This window comes from Anastrepha obliqua, chromosome 3 (genome assembly GCF_027943255.1).
Source record: "Anastrepha obliqua isolate idAnaObli1 chromosome 3, idAnaObli1_1.0, whole genome shotgun sequence".
Classification (NCBI taxonomy): domain Eukaryota; kingdom Metazoa; phylum Arthropoda; class Insecta; order Diptera; family Tephritidae; genus Anastrepha; species Anastrepha obliqua.
Window position 1 is genome coordinate 78,458,166 of NC_072894.1, and position 17,449 is coordinate 78,475,614.

At 36.9% G+C, this 17,449-nt stretch overlaps 1 protein-coding gene across 1 annotated transcript; it reads left to right on the forward strand.

Annotated features, from left to right (window-relative positions):
* On the forward strand, positions 1-1,283 carry LOC129242709 (elongation of very long chain fatty acids protein F-like). Its single transcript, XM_054879507.1, has 3 exons — positions 1-164; positions 254-438; positions 541-1,283. The coding sequence occupies exons 1-3, from the start codon at positions 104-106 to the stop codon at positions 1,129-1,131; spliced, it is 837 nt and encodes a 278-aa protein (XP_054735482.1). The 5' UTR covers positions 1-103; the 3' UTR covers positions 1,132-1,283.
* The last annotated feature ends 16,166 nt before the right edge of the window (positions 1,284-17,449 follow it).

Sequence of the window (17,449 nt, forward strand, 5' to 3'; positions counted from 1 at the left end):
GGCAGGCACGCACCACTCAGCTACTGTTTCGAATGGAATAGTGAAGCACTATAGTCTGTGACAAAAGCTCAACAAGCATTGTACGAGTACAAGCGAAAACAAAATGTTGGATACCTTGGGATACATCTACGACTTTCTTACAAGTCCAAGCACCCTTAGAGAAGGTAAGAAACGCAGTTGCACATTTTATTTATACTTTTGACCTATTGAGATTGTATGAACACAAGAACATTTTTTTCAATTCATCACAAAGGCTATGATTATCTACCTTTCCATGGCGCACTGTTGCCCTTTCTACTACTCGAAATTGCGTACGTGACTTTTGTCTTCAGAATAGGACCATGGTTTATGAAGAATCGGGAGCCCTATAAGTTAACGGCAGTGCTTTGGTATTACAATGTAATACAGATTCTTTTCAACTCATTCATGGCGACTTTGGTAAGACTTTATTGATTGCAACATAAAAATAAAATACATCGAGTACGAAAATTTGATATTGAAATTTCCCATGCAAACATAATTTCAATTTGATCATTTCAGGCTGTGTATTTGTTCTTCTATAAAAAAGTCGTACCCATTGGTTGTATGACTGTGCTGCCTTGGGAACATCCGCTCAAGTCGTTGGAGGTGTTAGCCGGCTATTCTTACGTATTCAATAAGTTTCTCGACCTTTTCGACACAATAATCTTTGTACTGCGTAAAAGCTACAAACAAGTGACTTTCCTTCATGTTTACCATCACATAATGATGACCAGCATTTCGATAATTTATGCAAAAAATATTGGCTCAGGTGGGCATGCCGCTATCACTGGTACCATGAATGCCATAGTGCATATAATAATGTATGGATATTACTTTGTGAGTGCCACAAGACCGCATATGAAAAACTCGCTATGGTGGAAGAAGTACATTACACAAATACAAATTGTACAATTCGTTTTGGCCTTAATACATAATCTGTGGCCGCTGATAATCGATACCGATTGTAGTGTTCCAAAAATCTTTTGTGTATTCTCGGTGATACAAGCCATAATGATGATCTACCTTTTTGGTAGTTTTTACAAGAAAAGTTATTTGGACCAAAGTGGAAAATCGAAAGGGGCAAGTAAAAGTAGTGACAAAGGCTTATAAAGTGGTTTCAAACGTAATAGCTCATACGCGCTAGTAGCAATTCTCTAATATTGTTGTATGTATATATACGATAAGTTCTCAAATGGTGTTCGAAAAAATATACACTATACACAGGAAAATAAATAAATAACCAAGGAACTGGTTAAAAATTATTTTTTTTTCATATATGCACTTTACCTTAGCATCTTAGCAGCTGACAGTACTAACAGACAATTGCATTGACATTCTCTGGTATAACATACACTGAGTGAAACAACTATAGTGCCAGGACTTATCGACAAGTTTTGACAATTTATTTGTTTCTTAATTTAGACTTTGTACAACTTAAAAAAAAGTCCAGCAAATTTTCATTACAATTTCACACATTTGAGCAGAATTTTTAGAAAAATTTCGTGTATGCAGTTTCATATCCCATTGTTTTTAGCGTAAAAAAGTACTATTTTGAAGTTACTCAAAAATTGCGTTGATTTGTAACAATGTTTTTTTTTTTTGCTTTTTTCAACGCTGACACGTTGCAACGCAACGATAAGTTTTTGCGCTACTTAAAACTTGTCTTCCGCAAGACAAGCCATTTTAAGAGACTCCGGCCACTCCTATTGGAGAATACTGAAGAATTATTTTATACCAACACTGAGAAAGCATCCTTTTGTATACACACAGGGTTCCACATATGCAGATGGCGCCACGCCACACTATGCCAGGGTGGCTATGGCGATGCTGCGTAATGTCGTCCCTAACAAACTGTCCCGCCTGATCTTACCCCTATAGACTTTTTTATGTATGGTACCTTAGAAGTAAATGCTATGAAATAAGCTGAGCGACCATCTTTGCACTAAAAAAAAAGATCATTCGCCAGGTTAATGGCATCCCGATATCACTTCTCCAGCGAGTGGCATGGCGTATGGAACCTAAATTTCAGGAATTTTTGGATCTTTACACATTAGCCATTGCGAATATCGCAGGCACTGAAACAATTAGCTGTATGAGCTTTACGACGACATATACATAGCGCAGGGAATAAAGATCCAGCGACTTCATTGACTGGGTCATGTCGTCCGAATGGATACAACGCTCCGACTCTAAGAGTATTTGATAAGGTACTAACTGGTAGCAGAGGAAGAGGAAGACCTTCTCTGCGTTGGAAAGATCAGGTGGAGAAGGATTTGGCTTTACTTGCTGTGTCCAACTGGCGCCGGTTAGCACGAGATAGAAACGATTCGAGCGCTTTGTTAAATTCGGCCAAAATCGCGCAAGCGGTTATCGCGCCAATTAAGAAGAAGAAGAATTATTTTTTAATTTAGCTTTTAATTTCGAATTCTTCCACCGAACACCCTGTATATCAGTAAAACATAGTTTCTAGTTTAAAAATTCAATACGAAATCTAAAACTTATAATTTTAAGTTTTTGTTGAGGTTTCATAAGCTGATATCGCAGGTTGCATAAAGAGAAAACAAGTTATTTTTTAGAAAACTGAAAAGCACTGAAGTTTAATAAAAAGTATGCAAAAGTAAATATATATTTTTATTCCTTTAATGAACAGTAGAGTTCGTCGCCTTTCAGCAAAGCTAAAAAAGTCAACTTCCATAAACCCGTTTTTTTTTAAATAATTCGTTTGCAGCTTGCACCCAAAAACTATGTATGTTCCTTTGAAATTCCTATATTCTGATCAACTTATTCCAAAAATTAATTAAAATGTGAAATTCAAAATAGTCATAAGGAATACTGATATTCAAATATTTTTAAATGCAAAATATTATTTTTAAAAAGTATTTGAATGTAAACATGCAATTACTTCAGGGTTCAAGATATTTATGATAGAGGATGGATGTATGCGGTAATTCTAGGTGTTGCATTCAACTTTTGAGATGTTAACGTTAGTCTAAAGATGTTAGCAAAATTAAAGAAGCAGAAAGAATTCCTTATCGAGCAATTTAAAGAAGAAGAGTTTGATATGTATGGTTTTGGTTCGGTACAAAAGATAGTTCAATGCAAAAAAGTGCGTGTAGCGTAATACACATAACAGAAGTGAAACTTTCAAGGCAGACGAAGAAAGGGGGAGAGACCCGAGAGAGAATGAGAGAGAGAGAGAGAGAGAAAGAATATATATCTAAATAAATTCACAACATTTGCAGAGGATACAAATTGAGAAAATTTACTAAAAACGGAGAAGGGTCGACCGGTGTAGGTAAACGCCGGACACAAACCGTGGCAACAACGAGCACTACTCCGAGCGTTTATCACCCGCACAAACGCAGCGATTCCAGGACCGGAGCAACGGCACAAATTACCTCTAGGCAATACCAATAAATCCGACGCCGGAATGGATAGCACTTTATAGTACGCACAAGCACTAGTCAGGAAAAGGAAATAAGCGCCAAAAAGTAGGCACCAAAAAAACACCAAAAAAATTGGGACAAAAAAACGCCCCAAACAGTAGGCACCAAGGAAATATAACGCCAAAAAGTAGGCACCAAAAATATAATTCCTACAGGTTTGCACCAACAAACAAGCGCCAAAAAGTAGGCAGTGTTATTTCTCACTAGAAATTAGCAACCGCAAGGAAAAATAGTCTAAAATATATCTAAGATAAGTTATAGCTCTCTCTCTCCTTTTCCTCTATGTTATATCTTTTTTCTCTCTCGCGGAACGAAAATGCCCAAACCGTTGCATGGCCTTGAAATTTTACTCTCCATTCTCGCTCGTCCATCGACGCCTAAGAAGTTTCACTTCAATAAAAATAAGTACAGAAAATCCTCTTTTAAAAATCAATTTTGAAAATCAAAATTCTTTTTCGATGATGTACATATGTACATATGTATTGAATTGAAATATTTTTTGTGAATTTATTTATAGATTTTTTCTATTTGCCAATCGGCAAGTTATGGTTTGCCTAGTTTCAATAGTTCAAAGAAATTCCTATTAAAATAAAATTTTGTTTAGTTAATTTCTCAAAATAAGTTTTAGAAGCATATTCTAAAAATATGCCAAGAGTTCGCTTATGACATACCAAAAAAATATCGCTTATTTTATTTAATATTATTATGGGTCCCAGAACACAAGAGTATAACGGGGAACGAAGTATCGCATGCATTGGCTAGAGGGGCTGCGGCCTCGCTATTAATAGCCCGAGTCTTTCCTTGCTATGGCACAACACAGCATGTAAGAGAAGCTTAAAAGTCAGTGAGTAAGGCTAAGAGACGTGAGTTGGCAACAAACTATGAGGCTACGGCAGGCAAAGGAAGTTCAAGCACACGGGAATTCTCACAGGTCACTGCAAATTGCGTAGTCGTTTGCACAGACTTGGGATATGTTCCACTAACAATCCGGCCAATCCCCGGAGACTCCAGCATACTTCCTTCTTTAATGTATTCCAAGCCTTTAGCATAATTTTGGATAGCATAAGTTTTGAATGTATATGCAAATGGCACTATAGTAATGGCTAGAAATAGTCACGCTTCCACTGCTTCTAATCAACTTCAGCACAACATTGGCAGCCTTAGCCCATGGCTGATTAAAATTAATACTGAATGCTATTTTATGGCAGATTGTATTTAATAAATGGAGTTAAGAACTCAAAGAATCAAATGAAGAACGTCTTGGCTTCACTTGATGTGTCCAAATTGTACCGGTTAGTACGCCAAAAAAAAAACTACTGGCACGCTTTGTTAAAATCGTTTAAGCGGTTATCGCACCATTCAAGGCGATAAAAATCATAAGAAATTTTTTGTTTCATTGCGTTACAATTCCTCAAAATGCACCTCCTTACCTTCTAAATCCACTCTCATATGTAAAAAATCTTTATAAAAAAAAGTGTCTCTGTTATTTCTTCTATTGGAAACGTGGTGGCTATTCCGAAGTCAGATTCGCATTCAGCACATTAAAAACCTTTGGAAAAATGTGATAAAGTCTTGGCTCTAAAATTCAATTATGCGTACGACGTTGAAACGCCACAATCATTGGCAATCAGGAAACTTTTGAAAAAAATTCGGAAATCGTTCCTGCATCAAACTAACTTAAATTGTACTGTAACAACAACTTCCTATATATATGTATATATGTACATATTGTATATACAGAGAGAGCTATTAATAAAAATGTGTTAGCTTATTGACGTCCAATCACAAAATGGGACGGCTTGAATTCAATTTTATTTCCAATTTTTTTCTCCTAAGCTGAGTATGAATAAGTAACAAAGGAAAATATCAAGTACGAAAATCGCGCATAGTTGCATTTAATCTATATTATTTTATTTATTTATTAACATTAAATTTAAGAATGAGTGGTGTTGCCACATAAGTATGCATGTAAAGGGCTTTCCAATAACAGGTGTTATTTTGAATAGCCCGCTATTTCGGTCGATGTCACTTTTGAAGCTGTCATTTTTTGAAAATTTGGCAGAGACGGTTCGTAAAACTCGAACATCTTTGGGTCATCGTGAAGCACCTTGCCGGACCCCAATACAGAAATTGGTGAAAAAATCCGAGCTATTGGGACAAGTTAGTGATGTGAAGAATAAAACCCGTGCACGTCGCTCAAGAACAGCCGAACATATTGCTGTTGTAGCCGAAAGTGTTGAAGAAACCCCAGGTTTGTCCATTCCTCGTCGTTCTTTGGAATTAGGCATTCCACAAACGTCATTACACCATATTTTGCATAAAGATTGGGGTATTAAGGCTTATAAAGTCCAGTTAACATAAAGACTCAAGCCAGCTTATCAACAACAACGTCGTGTCTTTGCTGATTGGGTCGTTTAAATACATGAAAATGATGCGGAATTCCATCGAAAAATTATCTTGAGTGATGAGGCCCATTTCCACCTCGGTGGCTTCGTCAACAAGCTAAATTGTCGGATCTGGAGCTCAGAAAATCCAAGAGTTATTGTTGAAAAGTCTCTCTATCCTCAACGTGTGACTGTTTGGTGCGGTTTATGGTCCGGCGGAGTCATTGGACCTTACTTTTTCGAAAATGAAGCTGGAGCAACAGTGAATGGATTGCGCTATCGATAGATGATTAACGAATTTTTATGGCCGGAATTGGATGGTATGGATCTGGACAACGTTTATTTTTAACAAGACGGCGATACGTGCTACACAAGCAACGAAACCATAGATCTTTTACGGGAATAACACCTCTTATTGGAAAACCCTTTATATATAATTTGCGCTTACAGGGTGTTATTCGATTTTTGGCGGAGATCCTACTCCAATTTGTGGTGTACGTCTTGATGTTGTTTCTGATGGCGCCATCTTTTTACTGAGTTAGTGCGTTGAAAGTTACATCCCTAGCTGACTTCCAGTGAAAGCTTGGTGGCATATCGTTCAGTGGAAGCAAAGTTATTGCGTCTAAGGTGACAGTATGTTTGTGTCATCGGTACAAAAATGAGTTTCAAACATAGAGCTAATATCAAGTTTTGTTTTAAAATCGGTAAAAAGTTTCCTGAAACATTTGAATTGATGGAAAAAGTTTATGGCGATGGTAGTATATCACGTGCCAGAGTTCATGAGTGGTTTACACGTTTCAGAGATGGTTGTGAGGACATAAATGACAATGAACGTACGGGCCGCTCAAAATCAATAATCACCAAAAACCCCATCGAAATTGCTCGTAAATTTAAAAAAAAATGAACCGAAATCTTTGCTGAAATTCATGGAATCGGAGTTGAATATCTCCGAAACATCAACATCAATTTATCGCATTTTACGTTTCACGGTTCATTCCGCATTCGTTGGATATGGATCCCTGTGACTACTTCATATTCGGAAAATTAGATTTGATGCTGAAAAGAAAACGTTTTACGTCCAAAAGTCTTGTACGGACATCCTGAAGGACATTCCGGTCAATGACCTGAAACGCTATTTCGAAAAGCTTTTTCATCGCGCAAAACAGTGTATCGAAGCCAGAGTGGACTATTTTGAGTAAATAAACTCGAAGCTCCTGTCGTTTATATTTTATCTCAGTCTTGTTTATTTTGGACTTCATCTTTATGATAATAATCGTTCAAAAGTGAATAATTCCCCGCCGCTACTTTTCTTTTATGTCAGATTTGACATTTCTCAAGTAGACATATCGCAAAATTCGTGAATTTTTTAGTAGAAATAATCGTGCGAATGAATCGACAATTCAAAGGTTAGTGAAAAAATTTTAAGAAACTGGTTCTGTCAAGGATAGAAAAACGATAAGCAGACCAAAAACTGAGCGCTCTGTTGAGAGCTTTGCTGCTGCAGCGCAAAGTATTGCTGAGCAACCTTCTCAACAATTAGGCATTCATGAATCCACTGTTTGGCGGATTTTACCTGTCGATGGTGGATACTTAAATGATGTAATTTTTCACACATATGTAATTGGTAAGAGCCGTATTTTGAATAAAAATAGTGAAACTTGAAAGAAACTAAATTTTTACATATTTTATTTTAAAACAACTTCTATGCGCGTCTCTTGAGCGACCCTTTATATTACAAGATATATGCATATATGTATGTACTCGGAGCTTATAGCTTAGCCCGATGGCGGCGTTAATCGGAATTACCAGTGTAGTTAATTCTGAGTAAAATTGTAGTGTGAAAGACGGTATTGCGCGGTTTAGTGAACAGCTGATTTGTTTATTGAATAGTTTTGTCAGTAAAATATGGTTCGCAGGCGACAAATACGGAATACTAAAAACTAATCATTTATTTAAAAAAAATCTTAAATGTAAGTTTCTCAAACTGTCCCAAAATATCAAAACAATTAATGTAAGTAATTTTGAACATTTTAGTGCAAACTAGCATTGCATCCAGTCTCGTTCTTTAAAAGTTTCATTATTTTTAATTCACAATAGATACAGGGTGGGCCAAATAAGACCTACAACTACTACGCAGCTGGTCCATAGTTTGCCTAGCAGTATGCCCAGTTGCTCCATCTTGTTGAAACCACAAATTAGGATAGTAGTAGGTCTTATTTGGCCCACCCTGTATTAACTCTCGGCAATATTGCCATCGAAAATTCCCCTAATTTGCTTCAATTATGAGAATTAAGTCTAGTTGTCAATCCGCGTTAGCTGCACTTAATTCCTTCCTTATATTCAGTTATGCAAATTTGTTAGCACTTTTACCTCTTGTAAGTGTGCATGTAATTAGATAAGTAGACATGTATGTATGTATGTAGGTATTTCATTACGAGTAGTGGATATGTTTGTATATGTTGTATACATATGGTTATATACAACTCGCATTGCTGTGAAGTGTCCAACTCAGGCCTAGATGGTATAAAGAGTCGTAGCCCAGCCACAGGATTCACTTTTTCTTTAAAATGTAAAGTATCAAACCTAACGAAGATCGATCTTAATCATCTAGTTCATTCTAATAAAATATGGTAATTAAAAATAATTTTGCATACATATGTATGTGTATGTATTTACAATTAAGTAAAGGGTGACCAGATTGGAGGTACTTTTTCCAATAGGGTTTTCTTGACAGATCACGCGTGATTACTGTCACACAGAATATATCGTTTAGTTTAGTATTCATTGGCATTTAATCCTGGAAAGACTTCTGTCTTAACAACGCTTAAAAATCGTACAATTGTATTACGAAAATCGACGCTCTGTGAAAAGTATTCACCGCGCCTCAGGCCAACTTATGGTGTTCAGTGATGATGCCCATTTTTGGCTTAATGGCTACGTTAATAAGCGAAATTGCCGTATTTGGGCTGAAGAGTAACCCGAACATAAATTGGAAAACACCATTAAAAACAACCTTTTGGTGCGGCTTATTGGCTGGATGAGATTAATATTTCTTCCAAGACAAGGCTGGCGCCAATGTAATAGTGAATGGCGAACGCTATTGCGCCATGATAAACGACTTTTTTATGCCAGAAATTGAAGCCCATGATCTTCACAGCATTTGGTTCCAATAAAACTGCGCTACTTAACATTCAGCCGTAAAATAATGGATTTACTCTGACGTCGTTTCGGTGAGCAATTTATCTCACATCTTCAGTTGATTCGCCTTCGAGATCCACAGCTTTGGACTTTTATTTGTGGGTATATGTAAAATCTAAACATTACAACAACATTACAACATTACTGAAGTTATTCACGGGATACCGAACGAAGTCGACTCGCTGGAGGATGGCCGAAATACGGCGCAGTTGCGGACAACATTTGAAAGGAATTATCTTTAAAAAATTTTGTTATTTTATTTCAATTTAAAATCCCATACCTTTAAACTGATCTCCTTTTACATTAATTTTTTTCGTTGTGCCGCTCATTATTATCAATCGCTCATTAATATCAAAATATGTATATGCATACATATGGAAATATGTCTATTTATGTCCCAGCCTACATGATGTGAGTACATCAAGCAATTGCAACTTGCAAATGCTTTAAGCCCTTTACCTACTTATTATGTACGCATACATAAGCTTGGTGGTCGGCCAAGCTGACCCCAAAATGGAACAAATGGACATTTATGCACATTTTCCACATTACTAGTCAGTTTACTTTTTTTTCTTTCTAATACGACTCTTAAGAAAATTTGTATATGTGTATCATTGCATTTATTCAGGAAATTTTCCGTAATCACAGAAATGTGAGACAACCCTTTTTTATAATAAATAGATATGTTAACATTTTCATACTGCTGCTTTCTATTACCTACAATGAATACATTAGCGCATATCGAGGCTAATAATGAATCTTAAATACTTCAACTAGAGTATACAAGGTGACGCAAAATGAATCACCCAATCGGAAGATTTATAATTTTTGCAAATAGCGGCATACGTCAATCATATTTGCCATTCCTCATAACCGGACAGTATTTTTGTCCGGTTAAGGTAAGAAATGGTAAATTTATTTAATATGTTCTACAAATTTATGAAAATTACACAAGAATTTTAGATTACCAGGTTTGGACATCAGCTATGGGAAAAAACAAAATTGTAAGTGTAGCCTCGGGTAGGGATTCGTCAGGCAAATTCTGCCCGCTTATTTTGCATGTATTCACACACTCGTTTAATCGGTCGCTCTTCAGACGGCAACGAAGTAATAATGGCCTAGGGTACGTCACCCGGTTGGATTGAAAAAAAATGAAATAGTTGATTCCCTAAACAGTGATTATTTTAATTTTAAATATTCATTTTGAAAATGGTCCTCGGTGTTTTTGATATATTGAAAAGCTTGGTTTCAAAATCGCATCAATTTGAACCCCTCAACTTTGATGTTATGAGCTAACTTATTTCTTTATTAGATGCTTCTTCTGAATCACTTATCTACAGTTTGTCCACAATATTGCTTTGAAAGTCTATATTCTTGTATTCTATGCAGAAATTTTGATCAATTTGGAGAAACCCTTAGAAATCATTTGCCAAATTGAATCCTTCCTGAAATTTAGCATAGATTGCCGGTGGAATGTCCTCTTCAAGATAAAAATCTCACCAAATTCCGAAAAATCTGCTTTCCGGTAACTGTTTTGGATTGTTGTTGTGTCTATTTTATCCCATGACGTTTTAATGAAATGCACAGTTTCAAGCACATTAATAGATTTTGAAAGAGTCTTCAAAGTAAGCCATACACAATTTTAAAACATTTTGGATAATGAAGCATCTCATTAACTAATATATTTTGCCCCTGAATACAACGGTGGTTAGTCAATCATTAAGTAAGATATAATACAACATTTTTGAACGCAGTTAATGAGATGCACCATTTTCCAAAAACAAGAGCATTTTTCGTTTCTGGGCCAATTTTCTATTTCATATCATTTTCATATAATTTTTTATTTCATTTCATTTCATTTATTGCCCAAAATCATTTTAATTTAATTTTTTATTGAACTATTTCAGCCTCACTCATTACTTTTCGAACAAGTCATCGAGGCATTTTTAATAGATTTCTAGTCCGAGGTAGGAATCTGTTTGAAAGATCGAGGGCAGCTATTTTACTAATAACCAAAAGCAGCTCTTTCTATCCAGACATCTTTGCACAAAAACAAAATTGTGGCCTTTGCTTAGAAAATTTACCTCCAATGCATATCTCGGATTGAAGAGCGAGAGTTTTCTCAAGCTAAATGTCTTCAGACTTATGGTATATCTGTTCAACAGAGATGGCTCGTTGCCCTGATCGTCTCGACATAGTTCTTCATGTGGAAAGCCGCATTATTCCTGCGCCATATATTCAGTAATTTGCTTGGGCCTTCTTGAATTTCGACCGTTTATGAGAGTTTTTTCGATCAAAATGAAGTGAAATATTATATGTCCGTGTCTAGTTGTTAGAATGCCCGGTTATTGGCATGACATTTGTATACAAAAATCAATGGAAAAACTGTTAGCACAAAATGTATCTGGCTATTGAATTTAGCTGAATGTTGTTCGTATGACAAGATTTTTCATATTAGAAATACACTCGGAGTTTTGCCATTATCCGCCAAGAAGCGACCGCTTTTAAAAGAACTCAGTCTATAATTTAAACCTGGACGTACAAAATAGTAGTCACGTACAACCTATTCGGCTATGGCGATTGAACATCACTTAGAAAAACTACATTTTTTTTCTTTTTGATATTTCAATTTATTCAAAAATTAGGCAACATATTGTGAAAAAAATTATATTTTAAAACTTACTAGTACTTTTATTATAGGTAGTTCTACAGGGTGACCAGATAAAAACGATAGGAACGATAGGAAAGATAAGAACGATAGGAAAAGAAATTTAAATAAAATTCATTCTGAGGCTAAACTTTATTTTCAAGTTAGAATCATGTATTTATATATGGATTAGCACATCATTCAATTAGCTGGCTCGGGTTTGTTGGCAGTGCTTCAAATAGTTGTTCAAATTCTTGATGACTTGGAAAAATATGTGCGGTGGCTTTTATTCGAGAGGTGTCAAGTCACACGGTGGCCATCATCAGTTGTCGAATTTTCCCTTCACAACTTCAAGCATTGCGGCTCCTCTATACCAAGTAGTGAAAATTATGTGGATATGGTATGATAAAATGGATAAGATAAAAGGCGTTGGAATATAATTAACTCGATGATCGTATTTATAGTCCAATTTGTTTCTAATTCAAAGTTCATGTTTAATAGTTATATGACAACAAAAAAAACTACACAAAAAACAATAACTACTTCGCTAAGTGGCGCTGAACTCGGGATACCCTATAATCAGAGCGTACCGGGAATGTTTAAATAAAACAAAAAGTAGTTAAATTTCAGGCAAATTTATATTATCTCTTTTAAAATATGACCGGTCTGAAGCAACGCACATGGCCAGCGTGTAACCAAGTCCTCCATGCACCCCTGGTAGGCCGTCGAAAGGATGGCCTTCAGCTCCTTCGTTGCATTCTCTTTGATCTCCTCTAACGACTGAAATATCCATCCACGAAGTAGTAACTTCAACTTGGCAAACAGAAAAAGTCGCACTGGGCCATATCAGGTGAATATGGTGCTTGCACGATGGTACTTGGGCTCGGTTTGATGGCGCGCTAATATCGTGCAAAATCCAAGAATTGTTTGCCACATTTCCGGCCGTTTGCGACGTACAGCATCTTTCAAATGCTTCAAAACGGATAAATAATTTTCTTTATTTACTGTCTTGTCTACATAAAGGTTGTCAGAAAAGTCTTGTGGTATTTTTATTGAATTTTCAATTGTTCATAAAATTGGTTATAATAATGCGATTTAAGTCAAATATGCGCCGTTTTGTTCGATGACGAGTTCCCAACGAGATGCCAACTTCATAATGCCCCTCTTATAGAAGCTCGCTTCCCTATTGTCAAAAAACTCGGAGAGCCAATTTTCACAGGACTCTCTTGTGGACAACTTCCGACTACCAAGCTCGTTCGCCATGGACAGAAATAGGTGGTAATCACTTGGTGCGAGATCCGGACTATACGGTGAATGCAAAAGAACCTCCCATCCGAGCTCCTGGAGGTTCTGGCGCGTCACCAAAGATGTGTGTGGCCTGGCGTTGTCCTGATGGAAGACAATTCGGCCTCTGTTGACCAAAGATGGCCTCTTCTGCATGAGTGCTGCATTAAAGCGGTCCAGTTGTTGGCACTACAGGTCCGAATTGAGCGTTTGGCCATAGGGGAGCAGCTCATAGTGGATGATTCCCTGCCAATCCCACCAAACACACAGAAGAACCTTCCTGGCCGTCAATCCAGGCTTGGCCACCGTCTGGGTAGCTTCACCGCTTTTCGACCACGACCGTTTGCGCTTCACGTTGTCGTAAGTGACCCACTTTTCATCGCCAGTCACCATCCGCTTCAAAAACGGGTCGATTTTGTTGCGATTCAGAAGCGATTCGCATGCATCCATACGGGCAAAAATGTTTTTTTGCGTCAAGTCGTGTGGCACCCATACATCGAGCTTCTTTTTGAATCCAAGCTTCTTCAAATGGTTTATAACGGTTTGATGACTTATGCCCAGCTCTTGGCCGATGCTACGGCTGCTACTATGCCGGTCTCTTTCGATCAATTCAGCGATTTTATCGCAATTTTTGACGACAGGCCTTCCGGACCGTGGCGCATCTTCGATCACCTCTGCACCAGAACGAAAACGTTGAAACCATCGTTGTGCGGTGGAAATGGAAACTGTATCGGGTCCATAAACTGCAAAAATTTTATTGGCAGCATGAGATGCATTTTTGCCTTTATCGTAGTAGTACTGTAAAATATGCCGTATTTTCTCTTTATTTTGCTCCATGTTTGCCACGCTATAACTCACGAACGACTAAAAGCAAACAACAATTAATCAAACACGTGTTAGCACGTGAAAAGAGCTTTCCAAAAAGCTCTAGCGTGAACCGATGCGACGAATACAACTAGAACTACGCGCTTGCAAAGACAAGCTTGCGGAAATACCGCAACACTTTTTTGACAACCTTTAGAAATAGTATATTTACGCTTGAATATGAAGGAGTAATGTGTCCAAATTTAGGACGTAATAACTTTATAAAATAACTATTCATACAGTATAAAATATTAGGTTTAAAAGCATAACATTAGGGGCGCTTGACAGAAATGCAATAGAAGTTCATACATTAAATCTTTCTTTTGGTATAATGAAAAGTAAATTTTAAGTGGCTCAAGAGTCACGTTGATTTTTGACATTTTTTTTTTGCGGCATTGTGCATTTTCCACACATATCGAATGCTTGGAATTTTTTATATGAAAGTGAACACCCAACAAAGTCAGTAAACAATTTTATAAAAAATTAACGCATTTTTTGAGACTCTTCAAAATGGCGCTTTATTAGACCAAAATTTAATGGGCTATAAAATTGCGTACCCTAAATTTTTAATATAATTCTGATTCAAAAATGTGAAATTTTGATAATTTTTTTTTTTCAATTTGTACAAAGTTTTAGACTTGGATTTATATGGTTTCTATAGGAGAATGAGCTATAATTTCATAAAACTAAAATTATTAGAATTATATGTGAAAAACAATAAATTGTCAATACTTGTTAATAAGTCCCTGTGGTCAATGGTTAGAGTTAAAAGTCTGCAAACTTCATGAATATGAGAACACACAACCGATATACGTTTGTACCCGCAGGGTTTTTTGCCTAAATTAAGTGAATTATGGAAGACATTTACGTCCACCTCCACATAACTACCAATCGGTTGGTTCGGGTTCGAAACTTGCCGTGAATATGAAGCATCGAATTATAGAAATAGTTTTTTCTAACAGCGATTGCCTCTGACCATGGCGGGATAATGCTTTTCATAAAAAATATTTTGAGTATATTGTATATATAACTATTATTTCATTCATTAATCGCTTGGTTTACGATTTCTTTAAACTATTCCAAATCAAGTTTTTCGATTATACTTTCGCATTATTAAATCTAACAAAGAATAGTTTACAATCAAATTGACCTTTTATGTTAACGTTTATGTGGTAACATGCCCTGCTCGAGGGCAGGGTGGGCGGAGGTGTATATTCCGAGCATCTAGGGATCTCCTTCAGTTTTCGGCTCCCCGACTACTGTAGTGCCTTTCAGGCTGAACTGATGGCAATAATAAAAGCCGCGACACTGATACAGTGTAATGCGATATCCGGGAATGATATCTACATTTTCACTGATAGCCAAGCGGCGATAAAATCCCTCACAAAACAGTCGACAACCTTCAAGGTAGCCATGAAATGCCGCACACTTCTTAACGAGATGGCTGAGTCATTTCACCTAAAGGTAACATGGGTTCCTGAAAATTAAAATTTTTGAAAAACACACTGGTTTTAGGAGAGATAGGGACAAGCTCCCCACGCGGCATCACAATGGGCTATGAGCCTGAGTGTGTCCCACAGGACAACCGCTTCAACCTAACCTAACCTAGGTTTTAATTTACAACTACCTTTGAGAGAGGAGGAGCAATTACTTTTCTTAGAGCATAATTAAATTACTGGAATAAAAAAAAAGAAGAAAAGGAAAATATTTAGCCTTAATATAGTGAGGGAGAGCGTATTTAAGAAGTGTAATGTCACAGGGGCGGGAGAAGGGGTAGCAGATCTTTATATCTAAAGAAACTCAAATACCCATGGTGTAAAGAATTTTAGAAAATTTTTGTAAAAACAAGCTACGAGTCGAAGTCAAATTATAGATTTTTTTATGTTTGTATTTTTTTTTTTGTCTGTTTTGTTTGCTATTACATATAATTTTTTTCTTAGAGGGCTTTATACAAAAGGAACATCAGAAGTGCTTCGATTATTGGAACAAGCGCTGGCACAAGTGAATTATTACTGAATGGCTAAATGGTTTGAAGAGGATAAAATTACTAAGCCATGTCTCTCCGTCCGTCCGTGGGTCCGTGCGCACGATAATTCGAGCAAAAATAAATATATCTCATTGAAGTTAGGTACGCATATTACTCTTTGTCCGATTTTGGATAGTATTAAAAATAAGAAAAATCAGTCAATAACCACGCCCCTTCCTTTATAACGTTAATTTTCAAAAAGGATGAACCAAGAAACACCAGACGATAAAAGAAAAATTTTAGAAAATGGGACGCCTATTCTTTGAGTAAAGTTTACTAAAATGTGGTCAAGACGAATTTAATACTTCCTTATTCATTTGATCTATTCTTGACTGTGTGTATAAAAAATCACTTGTTTAGGTGTTAATTGTTAAAATTAGAAATTGAATTGTTAAAGCTTAATTTGCTGAATAAGTGAATTTAATTTCACATAACATGAATGAAAACAAAAAAAAAAAAACAAAAAATGATTTACATTATTTTATAATTTGTTCAACGCCTACTCGTATATGTGCATAATGTACGAGTACAATGCATATTTATAGCGTCTAAAGCTATTAACATTTTTATGGACTTAATGAAATATTGCGCATCAAAGTTTTATAAATTACACATTCCGAACCACTAATTGATCGGTTTGAATATAAGAGCATTTCTTTCCACAGTAATTAGTTGAATGAGACGAATTTACGCGCCTTTTACACTCTTATCGGGAGAACTACTTACTTTGTGTCTATCTGCGGACCTTTCCACCCTGCACATTTTGGTGTAACGCTTGCAAGCTACTCCGCGGTTCTTTCGGCCCCCCTAAAAAGAAGCAAGACTGAAGTATAGCTCACAAAAACAAGCGGGTGTGTCCATCGTTTAAAGACCTCTATTATGACTTCTTGGAGAGTGGACCTCCGGTCCAAAAGCCTCCGCTGAAGAGTTTTTGGATAGCACCGCCAAACCACAGCCCAGGTGAGAATACTCTACTTCTTACGAGCCTATGGAGTAATCTTACGCTCTTGTGGTCCTTGCAGTCAGTTGTTCAGCAAATAGGCAAGCTACTGAGGGGACTTTGATCTTGCAGGTATCACTTTTCTGCTGCACCTGGGTGTCCTAACCTTTTCCCTTTAGCAGGAAGAAGTTCCTCGGACTTGGAGCTCTCAGTGGTATGTGGCGAACATGATCTGGATGTGCAACGTAACGTAGATTAATTCCCCCCGAGGTTATCCTCGCTCGACAAAAAAACTAACATACTTAATGCCACTGGAAAAGATTCAGCGACTCGCTGCTCTATGTATAGCAGGAGCGATGCAAACCACTCCAACGGCGGCGCTGAAAATAATACTCAACATGCCGCCTATTGACCTCATGACAGAAAAACTGTCAGCGAAATCCGCGGGGACGTTAGTGGCTGCTGGAGTATTCCCTGTAGAACCTTCAGAGAGTCAAGCAGCAATAAAAGCAATAAGCTCATATTGTATTAAGTCCAAACATTTTCAACGGAGCAGGGAGGCCATAGAAAGGCTAGCCGTAAGCAGTAGGCTGCATATCTATTGGGTACCTGGTCACAAAGGCATTATGAGTAACGAAA